Source organism: Chionomys nivalis, chromosome 1 (assembly GCF_950005125.1).
Source record: "Chionomys nivalis chromosome 1, mChiNiv1.1, whole genome shotgun sequence".
NCBI lineage: Eukaryota > Metazoa > Chordata > Mammalia > Rodentia > Cricetidae > Chionomys > Chionomys nivalis.
In genome coordinates this window covers 160,114,483-160,131,396 of record NC_080086.1, presented here as the reverse complement: position 1 = coordinate 160,131,396, position 16,914 = coordinate 160,114,483, and the positions used below count along the sequence as shown (strand labels likewise).

General features: G+C 41.6%; 1 protein-coding gene across 2 annotated transcripts; it reads right to left on the bottom strand.

Moving 5' to 3' along the window:
• Window positions 1-7,261: 7,261 nt before the first annotated feature.
• LOC130885457 (rRNA 2'-O-methyltransferase fibrillarin-like) lies at window positions 7,262-8,239 on the bottom strand. Of its 2 annotated transcripts, XM_057786949.1 has the most exons (2): window positions 8,113-8,239; window positions 7,262-7,947 (listed from the first exon to the last, which is right to left on the bottom strand). In XM_057786949.1, exons 1-2 carry the CDS (start codon window positions 8,237-8,239, stop codon window positions 7,265-7,267), a joined length of 810 nt encoding a protein of 269 aa, XP_057642932.1. In that variant the 3' UTR covers window positions 7,262-7,264. The 2 variants fall into 2 exon arrangements, with proteins under 2 accessions (XP_057642932.1, XP_057642924.1); XM_057786941.1 differs by having other exon boundaries at window positions 7,262-8,239.
• Window positions 8,240-16,914: the final 8,675 nt, after the last annotated feature.

Below are 16,914 nucleotides of genomic sequence, written 5' to 3'. Positions count from 1 at the left end.
AAGAGACAGATATTCAATTCCTGGGAATTGGAACCCTATCTCAAGTAAAACAAAACACAAGGTGGGTTGAATGCCTAAGGCCAAGACAGAAAGGAAGGCTGATGTCATATGTAGCTAATATTGCAGTGAATTTACGGGGCAATTGTTATTCTTAAAATGTGTGGGGGGGTGGACCCCCTGGGCTCCAGCTCCAGAGTCTGGCACCCGAGCAGCGGCGGAGTTCCCATGGGGGGGAGGCATTCGGCGGAATTCCCAAAAGCAGCAGGCACGTGTAAGCAGGCACAGAAAATAGCCATAAAACATTTATTGAGGGAGAGAGGGAGAGAGAGGAAGAGAGAGTGAGAGACAGAGAGACAGAGAGACACATGTGCGCACACCAAGGGAACAGGAAGGGGAGATGGGAGAGATGGCGGTGGGAAGGTCAGAGGTAATGGGAGTGGGTGTGGCTTGTCTCCTAAAGAGGAAGGAAACCACAACATTCCCAGGTCTTCCTTATAATAAAAAGCAGGAGACCAGACACCACATCCTGAAGGAATTGGGGCAGCGAATTCTCAAGACTGCTTCCGGCTGATTGTGGGTGTCATCTTTGAGGGTGGGGGAACATGAGAGAAGGCTGGGTGCTGGTCACATCCTGGCATAACTGATCTCTTTGCTTTTGACTGATGTCTGTGGCATGGAAATGTCTGGTGTCTCTAAGGTATTGGCAGAACAAAGAATGAGGTTAAATTAAGGAAAAAAATAATTTAGGACCAGGGAATTGAGGGGGTATCTGACCTGTTTAAGTTGGATTCCTTAATTCGGCTCCCTAGAACTCACGAGAACTCCTTGGGTTTGTGAAAACAGAAGTTTTAGACATATAATGACTGTGGCATAAGAGATAAATTTGATTTGAAATTTGTTTGGTGAGGTCACCTGGCAAAACCTCAACCTGGCAAAACCTCTCAGCTGTCAAATTGTCAGAGATCTTTGAGAAGGATAAGATTTTACTTGAGTTACTGATTAAAAAAATGACAAAGAACTTACTTGGTTGGCACCCAGAGCTACTCTATTTGGATCCCCCATGGTCACTGAAGGTTGCCATTTGACCTTTGCTCCTTACTGCAGGTTCCAGAAGACCCTGTGGGCTAAGAAATCTGTAGGAAGACAGGCCTACCTTGACCTGAGCAGCTAGGCTGTCGATTCCAGAGATTTCGTCCACGTCTGGAGGTCTTTAGTTTAGACGAAAGGCAGTTTTGCCCAATGGTCAGCACTCTGCAGTCGAAGCAAAATGCAGAAGGATGTTGTTCTGCGCGTGTCTGTCTTCTGTCTTCTTTGGAGGGAGCAGAGAGCTGTTGCTAGGAGCCAACCTGTCTCCTTTTTTTGTTGTTGTTGTGAAAAGTTTTAATAATTAAATATTTAAATATCATATTTTCCAGATCTCTGAGCAGTCGAGGGCTGTTTATCAGGTATAACTATAGTATAGAATTTGTTTGGAAAGTTGAGTCTGAGCTTGACTGTAGTGACTCTCAACTTAAAAAGGCAGAAAGAAGGAAAAAGAACTGCTTGTAATATAAGGTTAGTGGCAGAACTGACAATGGTAGAGAACAGTTTAAGAGACTTAAAGGTACATACCAGTTTAAAATATATGTATTATTATGTATAGAAAGAGTGAACAGGAATTGGGCAATGTGGACGACTCTGATGGGCCCTATCAGAGGCGTGACATTGTTTAAAACATATGTAACAGGATTTTAGTGAAAACTGGGTGAGAAGGCAGGGTAAAACTGGGACTAAAACCGGGAGAGTGTGGTCACGTGACCTGGCCCTCAGCCAAGATGGCGACTGCCGAGTGTAGTCTGCTCTGTTGGAGAGCCGCCATGCCATAACAAAAGCCGCAGAGGGGAGGGGCAAAAGGCTGGAACCCACAAACGTCTATAGTTTTAATGGGGCCATTTATTTGGACAGAGACAGATAAGTGTGAGGTTGAAGGGCATCCAAAGGACATCCCAGCGGGGAGGCCGGAGGTCAGGATGGCTTGTTACCCATGACTAAAACCGTGAAAACACCCGCAAAAGGCATCTGGGGCCGTGAGGCCAGATGCAATGATCACCTCAAGCCCTGAAACACATAGGCGTCCAAGTGTGCAGGGGGCAGTGCTATAGCCTGACTGAATGGACTCTAGCCTCCGACGGGAGACAAAGTCCCAGGCAGGAGGGAAACAGCCAGGCCGGGGGGCCGCCTGTTGTGGCCAGTGTGCTCACACCATGGTGAGCCGTACAGAGAGAGGACAGAAAAAGCGCAGAAAAGGAAGAAGAGAACTGGAAGCTCTGAGCTTCCAGGTGTGGGTAAAGACATGGGTTCAGCCAAGGATGAAAGCCAGGGGTGAATGTTAGCAAAGGGAACAACCTACCAGGAGGGTCCCCCTGACCCCAGAAAGCAGCAGAGATTGCCAGGAGCTCAAGCGAACAATCTCCGGGCTAGAAGGGGCAGTTCAGCTAACCGAAAGGGAGAACTCACGATTGATCTGGTTTGCGGGGGCCGCTCACAGTCAGATGGAACACGTGGGCGTAGGTCCTCGGTTCTGATCGTGTCCCGGGAGGCCCTGGAGCTCCAGATGGCGCCAAACCGGAGCAATGGCCTCTGGTGCAAATTCCGGGACGAGTAGGTCTTACGAGACAGCACCAATTGTTATTATTTTTTTTTTTTTTGGTTTTAAATTGTTATTCTTAAAATGTGTGGGGGGTCGCCCCTGGCTCACAGAGCAGTAGCGAGCTCCAGCGGATCCCCAGTGGGGCTGGCTGGTGCGGGGCGCCAGCTCTGGAGTCCAGCACCCAAGAGGTGGCAGAGTTCCCATCAGCAGAGGGCCATTCGGCAGAATTCCCAACAGCGGCAGGTGCGTGTAAGAGACCCATAGACACAGAAAATAGCCATAAAACATTTATTGAGGGAGAGAGGGAGAGAGACAGAGAGACAGAGAAAGAGGGAGAGACAGAGAGACACATGCGCACATCAAGGTAACAGGAAGGGGAGAGGGGAGAGATGGTGGCAGGAAGGTCAGAGGTAATGGGAGTGGGCGTGGCTTGTCTCCCAAAAGGAAGAAAACCACAACAGCCATGACCTATTGTAGCAACGGAATATTCAGGTTAACATTCCTGCAGTGCCCAAAACTTATGTTTCTGGGAAAGATATTATAAAATATTGTAAACAAAGGTTACCAGCTATTCAGGCTGTACAAGAACACAAAGCAACTAGCAAACCTTCAGAGGTACTAACAGCCTTGCCTTTAAAATGGTTAACTGAGAAACCCATATGGGTTAAACAATGGCCTTTAATGGAAGACAAACTGCAGACTTTAGAACTGCTGGTACAGGAGCAATTAGATGCTCAGCATATAGAAGAGTCAACCAGCCCTTAGAATTCTCCTGTATTTGTTGTTAAAAAGAAAATAGAGAATGGGACAGATTTAAGAGCTGTCAACAAGATTATCTAACCGATGGACCCTCTACAGGTTGGAATTCCTCTGTCTTATCTGTTACCAAAAGGATGGCATCTTATAGTTATTGATTTAAAGGATTGTTTCTTCACTACACCTTTAGAAGAAAAGGATCAAGAAAAATTTGCTTTAACAGTGCCTACTTATAATAATTCTCAGCCTACTAGGAGATACCAGTGAATCATCCTCCCACAGGAAATGTTCGATAGTCTCACCATGTGCCAACATTTTATAAATCAGCTATTGGAAATAAAGTGAAGCAATTTCCAAAGTCTAAAATTTACCATTATATAGATGACATTTTGTTATCTGACTCAAATGCAGATACTTTAGAAAGAATGTTTGAAGAAGTAAAAAACATTTTGCCTAAATAGGGATTACAAATTGCTCCTGAAAAATACAAACAGGAGAATTCTGGGAAAAGGAAAGATTCAGTCTACAGTCGTTACCCAGACACAGAGGATACAAGATGTGATTGCCTCACTGAAACGGTACTAAGCCATGTGGCTAACACAAACAAGAATAATAGGTTAATGTAAGATGTGAGAATTAATTAATAAGAAGCCTGAGCTACTAAGCCAATCAGTTTATGGTTAATGTAGACCTCTGTGTGTTTCTTTGGTACTGAACGACTGTGGGACTGGGCAGTACAGAAATCTTGGTTAACAAATGTGGATCAATGGAATTGAATCAAAGACTCAGAGACATAAATCCACACATCAATAGACACATGATTTTTGACAGAAATCCAAAATTATACAATGGAAAAAAGAAAGCATCTTCAACAAATGGTGCTGGTCTAACCGAATATCAGCACGTAGAAGAGTGTAAATAGATCCTTGTCTATGACCCTACACAAAATTCAAGTCCAAGTGCATCAAAGACCTCAACATAAATCCAGATGCACTGAACCTAACAGAAGAAAATGTGGAAAATAATCTCGAATGGAAATATCTCGAATGCATTGTCACAGGAGAAAATTTCCTGAACAGAACACCAATAGCACAGACACTAAGATCAGCAATTATTACATGGGACCTCATGAAATTGAAAAGTTTCAGTAAGTAAGAAATACTGCCAATAGGACAAAATGGCAACCTAGAGAATGGAAAAAACTTCACTAATCCCGCATTTGGTGAAGAGTTGATTTTCAAAATATATAAAGAACTCAAGAAACTAGATATAAACAAGTAATCCAGTTAAAAATGGGGTACAGATCTAAACAGAGAATTCTTAGCAGAAGAATCTCAAATGGCCCAGAAACATTTAAGGAGATGTTCAACATTTTTAGATATCCGTGAAATGCAAATCAAAATGACTTTGAGATTCCATCTTATCACCTGTCAGAATGTCTAAGAGAAGAAAACACAAATGACAGATCATGCTGGAGAGAACGTGGAGCAAGAAGAACACTCCTCCATTGCGGGTGGGAGTGCAAACTTGTACAGCCACTTTGGAAGTCATGTGGTGATTCCTCAGAAAAATGAGAATCAACCAACTACAAGATTCAGCTACACCACTGTTAGGCATATACCCAAAGGATGCTCAATCATACCACAAGGACACTTGCTCAACTATGCTCATAGCAGTTTTATTTGTAATAGTCAGAATCTGGAAACAACCTAGATGTCATTCTACATAGGAATGGATAAAGAAAATATGGTACATTTGCGCAACAGAACACTAGTCAGCTGTTAAAAACAAGGATGCCAAGAATTTTAAGATAAATGAATGGGACTAGAAAAATTCATTTTGGAACTAGAAATCTCATGGGGAGTGAGGTAACCCAGGTCAGAAAGACAAACATGGCATGTACTCACTCATAAGTGAATGCTAGACATAAAGGAAAGGCTAACCAGCCTGCAGTCACAACCCAAGAGAAGCTAGGTAACAAAGATGACTGTAAGAGAGACATACATGGATCCCCCTGTGAAGGGGAAATAGACAAGATCTCCTGAATAAATTGAGAGCATAGCAAATAGGGGGAAGGGGAGATGGGGAGTGGGGAGAACATGAGGGAATGAGACGGTACAGTTGGGGTAAGAACGGAGAGAAAGCACAAGGAAAGAGATATCATGGTAGATGGAGTCATTATGGGGTTAGAAAGAACCTGGCACTGGGGAAACTCCCCAAAAATCCACAAGGATCACCCCAGATAAGACTCTAAGCAATAGTAGAGAGGGTGCCTGAACTGGCTGTGCCCTATAGTAAGATTGATAACTACATTAATTGTCATCACAGAACCTTCATCTGGTAACTGATTGAAGCAGATGCAGAGATAAACATTTAACCACTGGGCTGAGCTCCAGGATTCCAGTTGAAGAGAGGGAGGAGCAATGATATGAACAAAGGGGTCAAGGTTAGGATGGGGAAACCCACAGAAAGAGCTGACCCAAGCTAGTGGGAGCTACACTCTGGACTGACAACTGGGGAACCTGCATAGCAATGAACTAGGCCCTCTGAATGTGAATGACAGTTGTGTGGCTTGGGTGGTTTGTGGGGCCATTGGCAGTGGGACCAGGATTTATCCCTAGTGCATGAACTGGCTTTTTCGAGCCCATTCCCTATGGAGAGATACCTTGCTCAGCCTAGATACAGAGAGGTGGGCCTTGGTCTTGTCTTTGTGATGTAACAGATTTTGTTGGCTCCCATGGGGGACCTCATGCTCTCTAAGGGATGCATGAGGGGTGGGGTGGGCAAGCAGCTGAAGGGGAGGGAGGGGGAACTGGGGTTAGTATGTAAAATAAAAAAAGATTATTTAAAAAATTCATCTTGAGTGAGGAAACCCAGAGCGATAAAGACAAACATGGTAAACATAAAGTGGGTATTAGTTGTAAAATAAAGGATTTTAGGTGCACCAAGAGCAGGTGGTGATGGGAGCAATAGTGATCAGGTGTGGGGCATGGAGGAGGAGAGTGCTGAGGGGAACTCCATGGGGGGCATTTCAGGTTATGCTGAAGCTTGGCACAGGGGAATGGGGAAGACCTTAGCTTAGACTAGCCTGAAGTGCCCTTCCCCTGTGACCTGATTGGTGCCTGGCCCAATTGCCATCAAATAGGCATCATCCAGCAACTTATGGAAGCAGATGCAGAGACCCACAGCCAAGCACTGGGCAGTGTTCGGGAGTCCTTCTGGGAACAGGTGAAAGGGGTGTAGGAGTCAGAGTGGCCAAAGACACCATAAGAAGGCTCATAGGGACCCACAGAGACTGAACTGACAACCAGTGAGCATGCATGAGACTGACCTAGGTACTCTGCATATGTGTTGCAATTGTATATCTTAGTCCTCTTACTGGACTCCTAACAGTGGGGATAGGGGCTGTCTCTGACTCTTTTATTGGCTTTTGGGAACCTACTTTTCCTACAGGGTTGCCTGGCCCAGCCTTAATACTTGGGGAGATGCTTAGTCTTATCGTCACTTGATATGACATGTTTTATTGTTACTCATAAGAGACCTGCCCTTTCCTGGATGGAGATGGAAGAGAAGGGAATTTGGGAGCTGAAGAGTAGGAATTGAAGAGAAAGACTGGGTGAAGAGGAGGGGGCAGAGGAGGCTTCAGCTGGAAAGTAAAATAAAAAGAAAAATAAAAAAATGCGTATTCAAATAAAAAACTCATGAAACTGGAAGGTATACTACATATATACAAATATATGTGTATATATGGACTACATATGTATGCATATTATCTATTGTGGATTTTTTTTGACAGATGAGTCTTTTAATAGAAAAAAACTAACAAACACGTGCAACAGTAGCAACACACATTTCTTTGAATCCAGAGAGCTCCGAGTTTCAGTTCTTCACCTTGGGAGGTGGCCTGTACACACCTACAACCACAGCGTGGTCCCGTTCGTAGGGCTCAAGTGTCAGCTGCTCCTGGGGCTTCATATTCTCCTGCTGCATCTTCTTCACTTCAGATGCAAACACAGCTTCTGCTGATGCTGTAGAGTCAATGCAGTTCGCCTTAATGGAAATCACAAAGTGTCCTCCATTCCTCAGGAAGGTGTGGGCATTCAGGGCCACAATCTGGGTTTGGTCTGGCTGTGCTACATCGGCAAAGATCACATCCACCGTGGCGATAAGCATGCGGTATTTGTGTGGGTGTCGGCCATCTTCAATCACAGGAATAATGTTGGTCCTCTTCTTGGCCAAGTTGATGAGGTCACGGCCAGAACGGTGGGAGAACTCAACTGCATAGACCAGACCATCCGGGCCAACGATGTCAGAGATGTGAGAGACGGTGGTGCCTAAGGCTGCCCCAAGGTAGAGCACCTTGGCCCCTGGCTTGATGTGGATCTGGTCTACGCCACCCAGGATTGCTGCTGCCAGCTTGGAAGGGAAGGGGTTCCAGGCTCGGTATTCAATTTTGTCATCTCCCTCTGAAATAGAGACTCTCTTCTCCCCATACACAGACTCTCCAGGGACCAGATTCTTTGTGACAAGGGCATCCTCCTTCCCGCGACAGATAAAGACGCCTTCATGCCGATGTGGTTCCACCATCACATTCTTCCCTGACTGGTTTCCTCTCTTGCCTCCCCGGCCACCACCTCGACCCCTGCCGCCCCCAGACTGGAAGCTTCCACCTCGTCCACCTCCTCCTCCACCTCCTCGTCCCCTGAAGCCTCCACCTCCACCTCGACCTCGGCCTCCACCAAAGCCTCCTCGACCTCCGCCAAAGCCTCCTCGTCCTCCTCTACCACCTCTGTCACCACCAAAGCCTCCTCTGCCACCAAAGCCACCCCCACGGGGGCTGAAAGCTGGCTTCATCACTGCGTTCTGGTCGCGCCTCCGGCAATCAGCAGCGTCCCTCACTCCACGAGTCTCAGGCTTTCGCACGTGGCTGTGGATTTTTTTTTTGTCGTTTTTTTTTTTTGTTTGTTTGTTTGTTTGTTTTGAGACAGGGTTTCTCTGTTGCTTTGGAGTCTGTCCTGGAACTAGCTCTTGTAGACGAGGCTGGCCTCAAACTCACAGAGATTCGCCTACCTCTGCCTCCCAAGTGCTGGGACTAAATGTGTGCACCACCACCGCCTGGTTATCTATTGTAGAAAAGGAGAGAAAAAAAAATATAAAGACAATAAAATAAGTATAAAATAAAAGATATTTTTTTGAAAAAGGAAAACCCCTGGCACAATGTTGTGGGTCAAGGTGCCTCCAAAGATACTGCTGAATTCATTTTCTTTTGGCCATCTACTCCTGAGCACATAGCTAATCCGATAGAGTAGTTTGTTTTTCCAGAGAGACTCCCTTCGAGGAAACTACATCTTTTTTTGCATGTTGTTATTAATTGGAGAGAGATTCTGGGTTAGGGATGGGGCATATATTCACTTCTCCACTCGTCTATAGGGTCCCATCTGGTGCAGACCTATGTAGTCCCCGTGCATGCTGCTCCAGTTTTTGTGCATATATGCACCGACCATGTTGATTTCAACAACCTTGTTTTCTTGTCATACTCCATCCTCTCTGACTCTAACACTCTGTCTCCTTTCCTGCAGGGTTCCCTGAACCCTGTGGGGAGGGATATAGGGCTGAGTGTTCCAAGGTCTCTCACTCTCTGCATAAGGTCTGGCTGTGGGTCTCTGTATTTGCTACCATCTGCTTCAAGAGGTAGCTTCTCTATAGTAAAAATCTTTTCCCATTCTGTATATTTGAATAAATTTCAACAGACTCAGTGATGTCTGAATCCCTCACTTTAAAACACCAAATATTAATAGCAAATATAACCAAACCATTGTCTGAGATTTAGCATTAGAAATATATTTATTGGACTTCAAACCTTGAGTTTCTTTATTTTATTTTTAAAAAGAAAACAAACTATCTTTTTTCATTTATACAAATCCCAGTTCCTACTCCCTCTTCTCCTCTCATTTTCTCGACCTTCCCCTCCCACCCCCATCCACTTCAGAGATGGTAAGGCACATTGCTTTGAGGAAGGTTCAAGGTCCTCCCTACTATATCTAGGCTGAGCAAAGAATTCATCCAAAGAGAATGGGTTCCAAAAAGTCAGTAGAAGCAGTAGGGATAAATCCTGGTGCCACTGACAGTAGCCCCTCAGTCTTCCCCAGTCATACAATTGTCACCCATATTCCGAGGGTCTAGGTTGGTCCTATGCTGATTCCTTCCCTGTCTGGCTGGAGTTGGTGAACTCCCATTAACTCAGGTAAACTGTATCAATGGGTGTTCCCATAATAGTCTTGACCTCTTTGCTTATTCTCCTACTCTTCAACTGGAGTTTGAGAGCTCAGTCCAGTGCTCCAATGCGGGTCTCTGCCTCTGTTTCCATCAGTTGCTGGATAAAGGTTCTATGGTGATATTTAAGACATTCACCAGCCTGATTACAGGGCATGTCAAGACTGGGCCTCCTCTCTCCTATTGCTTAGGGTCTTAGCTGGGATTATCCTTATGGATTCCTGGGAATTCCTCTAGAGCCAGGTTTCTGCAATCCTTATAATGGCTCCCTCAATCAAGATATCTCTTTCCTTGCTCTCATTTCTGTCATTCCTCCATCTCAACTATCCCATTCCCTCAAGTTCTCCTTATCTCTCCCCTTCTCCCCTCCCTTCTCCCCTCCCTACTCCCCCAGTTTTGTCAGATGATCTTGTCTGTTTCCAATTTTCAGGTGGTTCTATGTATATTTTTCTTTGGGTTCACCTTATTACTTAGCTTCTCTAGGATCATGAACTATATATATATAGGCTCAATGTCCTTTGTTTATAGCTAGTATCCACTTATGAGCAAGTACATACCATATTCATATTTTTGGGTTGGGGTTACCTCACTCAAGATAGTGTTTTCTAATTCCATCCATTTGAATGCAATATTCAAGATGTCACTGCTTTTTACCACCAAGTAGTACTTAATGTACAAATGTGTCACATTTTCTTTATCCATTTTTTGGTTGTTTCCAGGTTATGGCTATTACGAATAATGCTGCTATGAACATAGGTGAACAAATGCCTTTGTAGTATGATTGAGCATCCTTTGGGTATATGCCCAAAAGTGGTATTCCTGGATCCTGAGATAGATTGATTTCCCGATTTTCTGAGAAATCGCCATACTGATTTCCAAAGTGGTTTCACAAGTTTGCATTCCCACCAGAAATAGATGAGTGTTCCCCTTGCTCCACATCTTCTCAAGCATAAGCTATCATTGGTGTTTTTGATCTTAGCCATTCTGACAGGTGTAAGATGGTATCTCAGAGTTATTTTTATTTTGGCTTTTATTTCCTGGATGGCTAAGGATGTTGAACATTTCCTTTAGTTTTTTTTTTTTTTTGTCATTTGAGATTCTTCTGTTGAGAATTCTCTGTTTAGCTCTCTACCCCATTTTTTATTGGGTTATTTAGAATTATAATGTCTAATTTCTTGAGTTCTTTGTATATTTTGGAGATCAATTTTTTTGTCTGATGTGGGGTTGGTGAAGATCTTTTCCCATTCTGTAGGCTGCCTTTTTGTCTTATTGACTGTGTCCTTTTCTCTATAGAAGCTTCTCAGTTTCAGGAGATTCCCTTTGTTTATTGTTGCTCTCAGTGTCTGTGCTACTGGGGTTATATTAGGAAGTGGTCTCCTGTGTCCATGCATTCAAGACTACTTCCCACTTTCCCTTCAGTGTGGTCTTTAATCCATTTGGACTTGAGTTTTGTGTATGGCAATAAATATGAGTCTATTTTCATTTATCTACTTGTTGACATCCAGTTATGCCAGCATCATTTGTTGAAGAGGCTTTCTTTTGTCCATGTGTAATTTTAGCTTATTTGACAAAAATCAGTTCTTCACAGGTGTGTGAATTAATATCAGGGTCTTCAATTAGATTCCATTGATCAACCTGTCTATTCCAATACCAAGCCATCAGAGAAACATCATCCTTCACAGTAACCACAAATAACATAAAATATCTTGGGGTAACACTAACCAAAAACTGAAAGACCTGTTGGACAAAAACTTTAAGTCTTTGAATAAAGAAATTGAAGAAGCTACAAGAAAATGGAAAGATCTCCCATGCTCTTGGATCAATAGGATCAACATAATAAAATTGGCAATCATACCAAAAACAACCTATAGATTCAATGAAATACCCATCAAAACCCCAACTCAATTCTTCACAGGCCTTGAAAGAACAATGCTCAACTTCAAAACCAGGATAGCCAAAATAATCCTGTACAATAAAAGAACTTCCAGAGGCATCGCCATCCCTGACATGAAGCTCTATTATAGAGCTACAGTATTACAAATCTTGACTTTCTTAATGTTCTGTTTTTAGAAGAGGAGAGGAAAGGATACTCATCTAGGAGGAGTTGTGTCCTTTATAAGGAACCCTTGTGCAGAGACATGGAGAGTATTGCTTAAAATTATGTGGCATAGAGATGAAATGTTAGAAGACAATTTCAGAACAAGGAAGCAGGAGAAGCTGAAGTCAAACTTTACTTATATTATCTAGATAAATGCCAATCTGTTTTTTAAAGATTTATTTATGATGTATACAGTGTTCTGTTTTTAGGTCAGACTGGGAGAGGGCCCCAGATATCATTATAGATGGTTGTGAGCCACCATGTGGTTGCTAGGAATTGAACTCAGGACCTCTGGAAGAGCAGTCAGTGCTTTTATCCACCAAGTCAGCTCTCCAGTCTTGCCAATCTGGTTTTCACATGAAATTTCACAGTTTTATAAATGAATTTCTTACTTTTCATTCTTTTTCAGATTGCAGATACTTCTAACTAAAGAAATTATAGAAGGACAGAAAATGGAAAAAGGGAAGATAAAGGTAAAACAGTGAGTTTTATGATTGAATTAGTGAAAGGAAAATATTTGAGTTGTTATAATTTAGAACTAGATTTAAATCTTAGCAGAAAATATGAGTTTCCATATAACCAGTGAATAGATTTACTTAGCTGAAAAAAGATTTATTGAATAATGCTTGATTTCTAAATTTCCTGTATTGTGCCATGAAGATGTTTGTCTAAAGGATCTTGAACATTTTTTTGGCCTTTGTTTCTTTGTCATAGAGCACACATTTAGTTCTTGATAAATTGCTGCAGTGAGTAATTACTAGATAATTCTCAAAGGCACATGAAGATAATTTTCACTAGGGCCAAACAAAGGTAATTAGTTTGCATTCATTTACCTGACAAATAAAATGTGTGTTTTCTACTCATGGCTATAGGGCCACACACTGGAGCATGGACCACCCACCTACCAGCAGCCACATTCTTAAGGAAAACTGACTCTCCCTCCCCTAGTGACCATCAACTGTCATGATGAAATGTTGATTAGTGTGATCTGGGCAGGAGTTATGGAACTTTGGTTATTGTAAATTTGTGAGTTCAGTGGTTTTGTTATGTCAAGAAGACAGTATTTTCTCTCAGGTCTCACGTCCCTCTGAATCTTAGAAACTCTCTTCCCTATCACCTGTGCTGTTTCCTAAGCCTTAGGAAGAGGGGTGTGATATAGATGTCAGAGGAGACCATTTTCCTTAGAATGTTTCAAGAGTCCTTTCCCTCCCCTATTCTTTTTCTCCTGCATTATTTCTTTTCTTTTTTCATGCCAGGGATTAAACTGAGGGCCCCATACATGGTAAGTACATGCTTTACCCCTAAGGTGTGCCCCTAGTTGCAAAGCTTTTCTTGCTGTATCATTTACTACATCATTATGGCCATAATGATTATACCTCCTATTACAATTTTTAAAAAACAGTAAAAGAAAGTCCTTCCTTCATGATACTCATATCTCAATCAGTGAACCACGGGTGTAAGTCTTATTTCAAAATGATCTGTTTGATGAGCTTGCATAGTTTAATTTTGAGCACATTGATAAATAGTAAAGAATATCTAAAACTGTGTTATTTGAGGTATGGCGAATATGTGGATATTATGATTCTGCAAAACAGGATTTTGTTATTCATCACAGGAACATGGAGGATACCTGGCAAACAGGAGAAATGCCTGCAGATAAATACTGACCAGAAAACGTGATGTGGAGCTGTGAAGGAGGGAGATCTCAGTAAAATTGATATGGTCACCATGGTCACTGCTCAACCCCAGTTTGTTCTTGGTGCCAGCTATGGGCTTAGCCTTGACTCACAGGCTTTTTTGTCTTGTTTATACACGTAAATAGAGCAATTATTTCTTCCATTCTATACTTTGGTTTTTTTTTTTAAATGTCAATGTGAAAAAAATCACAAATTTAGGGTGATCTATAGAACCTACAGATTGTCTATAGCTGTAAAGACCAAGCCCTGGCTTCCTAACTGGAATGGTTTGTCATGAAGTCAGTATTTGGACCCTCACATATTCATAGTAAAGTAAAGAAAAGAAGCTCAACTATATTTTGATGGAAGATGAGCACAAAGTGGAGATACTATTAACTAGAGCTGTGTGAAAACATCTAGTCAACACGTTTCTACCATTTGTGTTTTCAAATGCAGGTTTTATGTATAGTGAAGATAAAAAGAATATTTGTATATTAATTATTTTTAAACAACAGTAAAATTCCCTTAGAAATAAATAGCAATTATAGTATATTAAGCAAAATCATGCAAAATATCCAGAAGGTATCCAAGTGTGAGAAACTTATTTCAATAAAAATTATCTGTCTACAATGTGTAGGTAGCATCATAAAATTAGCAAAATAAATAATAACATAGGAACAGATTATGAATTATGTAGAAATCTGTCAATTATAAACTTAATTTCAAAAACACTTAAAAAGTATAGATATGTTTGCACATGAAAACTATGTCAGTAAATTTGTGTTTTGAATGATCAATTTGGAGTATAAGATATAGACTTTTGACTGGGTAAAGATTACATGAAGGATATTATCAAAAAAATCATGCACTCTATAAGAGACAGTCGTGATAATATGTTTGAAGAGATATGTAATACATGACAAAGGAGGGAATTTTTTATTATTGTCAAAAATAAAACACTGTTGGGAAGGAATCCGGTGTGTAGGGAGATAAACGTTGTCATTGGTGAGAGATTTAGAAAATATTCATTTAAGTTGTTTCATCTATTTTAGGGAAAACTCTGAAAGATTTTTGCAGAGTTAATTGAACTTGAACTACACAGTTTAGATAATAATGATAATAAGATCAAGAGGTCTCCCAAGAAATAAATGAAAAGAATAAAGTACAAGTTCTGAGAACACAACTTTGGGAAATACTCATTTTCGCCCAGCAAAAGAATTAAAAGAAACTACCTCAAACAGAAGAGGAAATTAGAATGGAAGCTGAGCACAAGAGGAACATTGGATACAGTTGAATAATCATTGCTTAAGAATAAAGGATTACTAAACAAAGATAGAACAAAAGTCTATGGATTTAATGATTGCCTGTCAACATGAGTTTTGAATTTGTATAAGTTAATGAGTAGAATTTTTCATGGATTAGACGTTAAGTAATAGGAAGTGAATCTGGAAAGTGGATCCTATCATGAGTTACTGCTAATTGTAGCATACACACATAACAAATATTCTTTTTCTGAACATAGATTTGCATATGCATATTTTCTATAATGAGGGAGAAATTTGGAGACAGTTTGTACTCCAGAGCAAAGAAACCCAAGGTTGATAATGAGAAAGAAAAGAAAGGATCCTGAAGGAGGTGGAGAACAGGAAATGAAGATGAGTTATCATAACTAATAACTGGTACCTGCATGTCCAGGAATTCTCTACACATGCTCACCTCCCAATCTTTATTTCACAAGTGACCACTTCAGCCACCTAGACTATGTATGTATGTACGTAAGTATGTATGTATGTATGTATGTATGTATGTATGTATGTATGTATGTATGTATAAACAGTTTGCCCCAGGCCTTAGAGAGAAGAAGTTGCAAGGGTACAAAGGATATGAGACTCATTAATGAGACAGGGCATTAGTGGAGCTGGAAGTAGACAAATGGAGCACATGAATTGAATGCTTGCCGCTCTCCAGACAGCAGGACAGTGCAGCAGGCACCATTCACTAGCCAATGTTCCACTTTGGCTCTGGCACTTTTCCTTCATTTGCTCTGCAGTTTGAAATAGGGAGGGAGATTCACCCTGAAATACCAGCTTCTGGCAGAGGTGGTGCTGAGTGATCTATAAGATTAACAGAGAGGGGCTGGAGAGATGGCTCAGAGGTTAAGAGCATTGCCTGCTCTTCCTAAAGGTCCTGAGTTCAATTCCCAGCAACCACATGGTGGCTCACAACCATCTGTAATGAGGTCTGGTGCCCTCTTCTGGTCTGCAGACATACACACAGACAGAATATTGTATACATAATAAATAAATAAATATTAAAAAAAAAAAAAAGATTAACAGAGAAAATGCCCCCATCCAGCCCAGATTACTACATCATCAACACTCACCTGTTGACGTATTTGTTCCTGATGAACTGATTATTGAGATTTTTAGAATTTACATTCTAGACTGAATGTCTTTTAAAATCAGTTAGATGTTTTCAGTCTGCTTGAGATTTTAAAAAGCAACAGGGTAGGTGAGGCTGGAAGGACCAGGACTGGGCAGCAAAGGAGAAGCTGTCAAAAGAAGGTCAGGTTGTGAGGAGGACATCAGAGAGCAGATGGAAAACATGAGGTTGTCTGGGTTGGGTATGACATACAGATTTCTGGAACTGGCTGTTCTCTTTTGTCCTTTGTCTGATAAGAGGGTTATCAGACAGTGGCGACTTTGCCCTCCAGCTCAGAGACCTTCCTCTGACCACTCTTTTCTTTTCCTGTCCTCAGACTTTTTTCCTCTGCATTGATAAAGGGAATGTCAGTGAATAGCTAGGCACACAGCCATAATGAGCCAATTAAAAAAGTTCAATGTAACACATTTCTGGTTAGCATTCATATTATGACATAATAGATTACTGAAAAGATGCTTGCCCAGCAAAAGTAATGTGGGAATGTCTACTCAAGTATACTCACAGGAAAATCCGTACTTTATTCTTGTCTGGGTGGTGAAGACTTAAATATGTGCTTTTTAAATTTAGATCTTCTAACCATCTACATTCTTGTTTTCTTGGGAGCAGGATACAAAATAGAGGATATCTGTTTTTAGAAAATTTTTTTATTTGGTTTCTGTGTGAGTGTTTTGGATACAAGCATGTAAGGGCACCATAAGACTGTCATGTCTGGTGCCTGCAGATGTTGGAAAGTTTTGGAGCCCTGGGATCAGGAAATACAGATGGTTGTGAGCTACCATGTAGGTGTTGGAAACAACATCCTGGCCATCTCTTGAGCGCATCTTGAGGATAGATTCTCAAGAACAACACATTAAAAGGGTGAAAAGAAAAACCACATTCCCTTCCCCAAGTTAAATAAAGGGTGAAAAGACTGAAGGCTTTCAAAAGAGACCATTGGCTCAACTGATGACATATGGGTATATTACACAAGTGAATCAAAAGCATTCTTTTCTGTGCTGATGAGTATCTGTTTGGCTTCAACTGCAGACTGGCATTTTTCA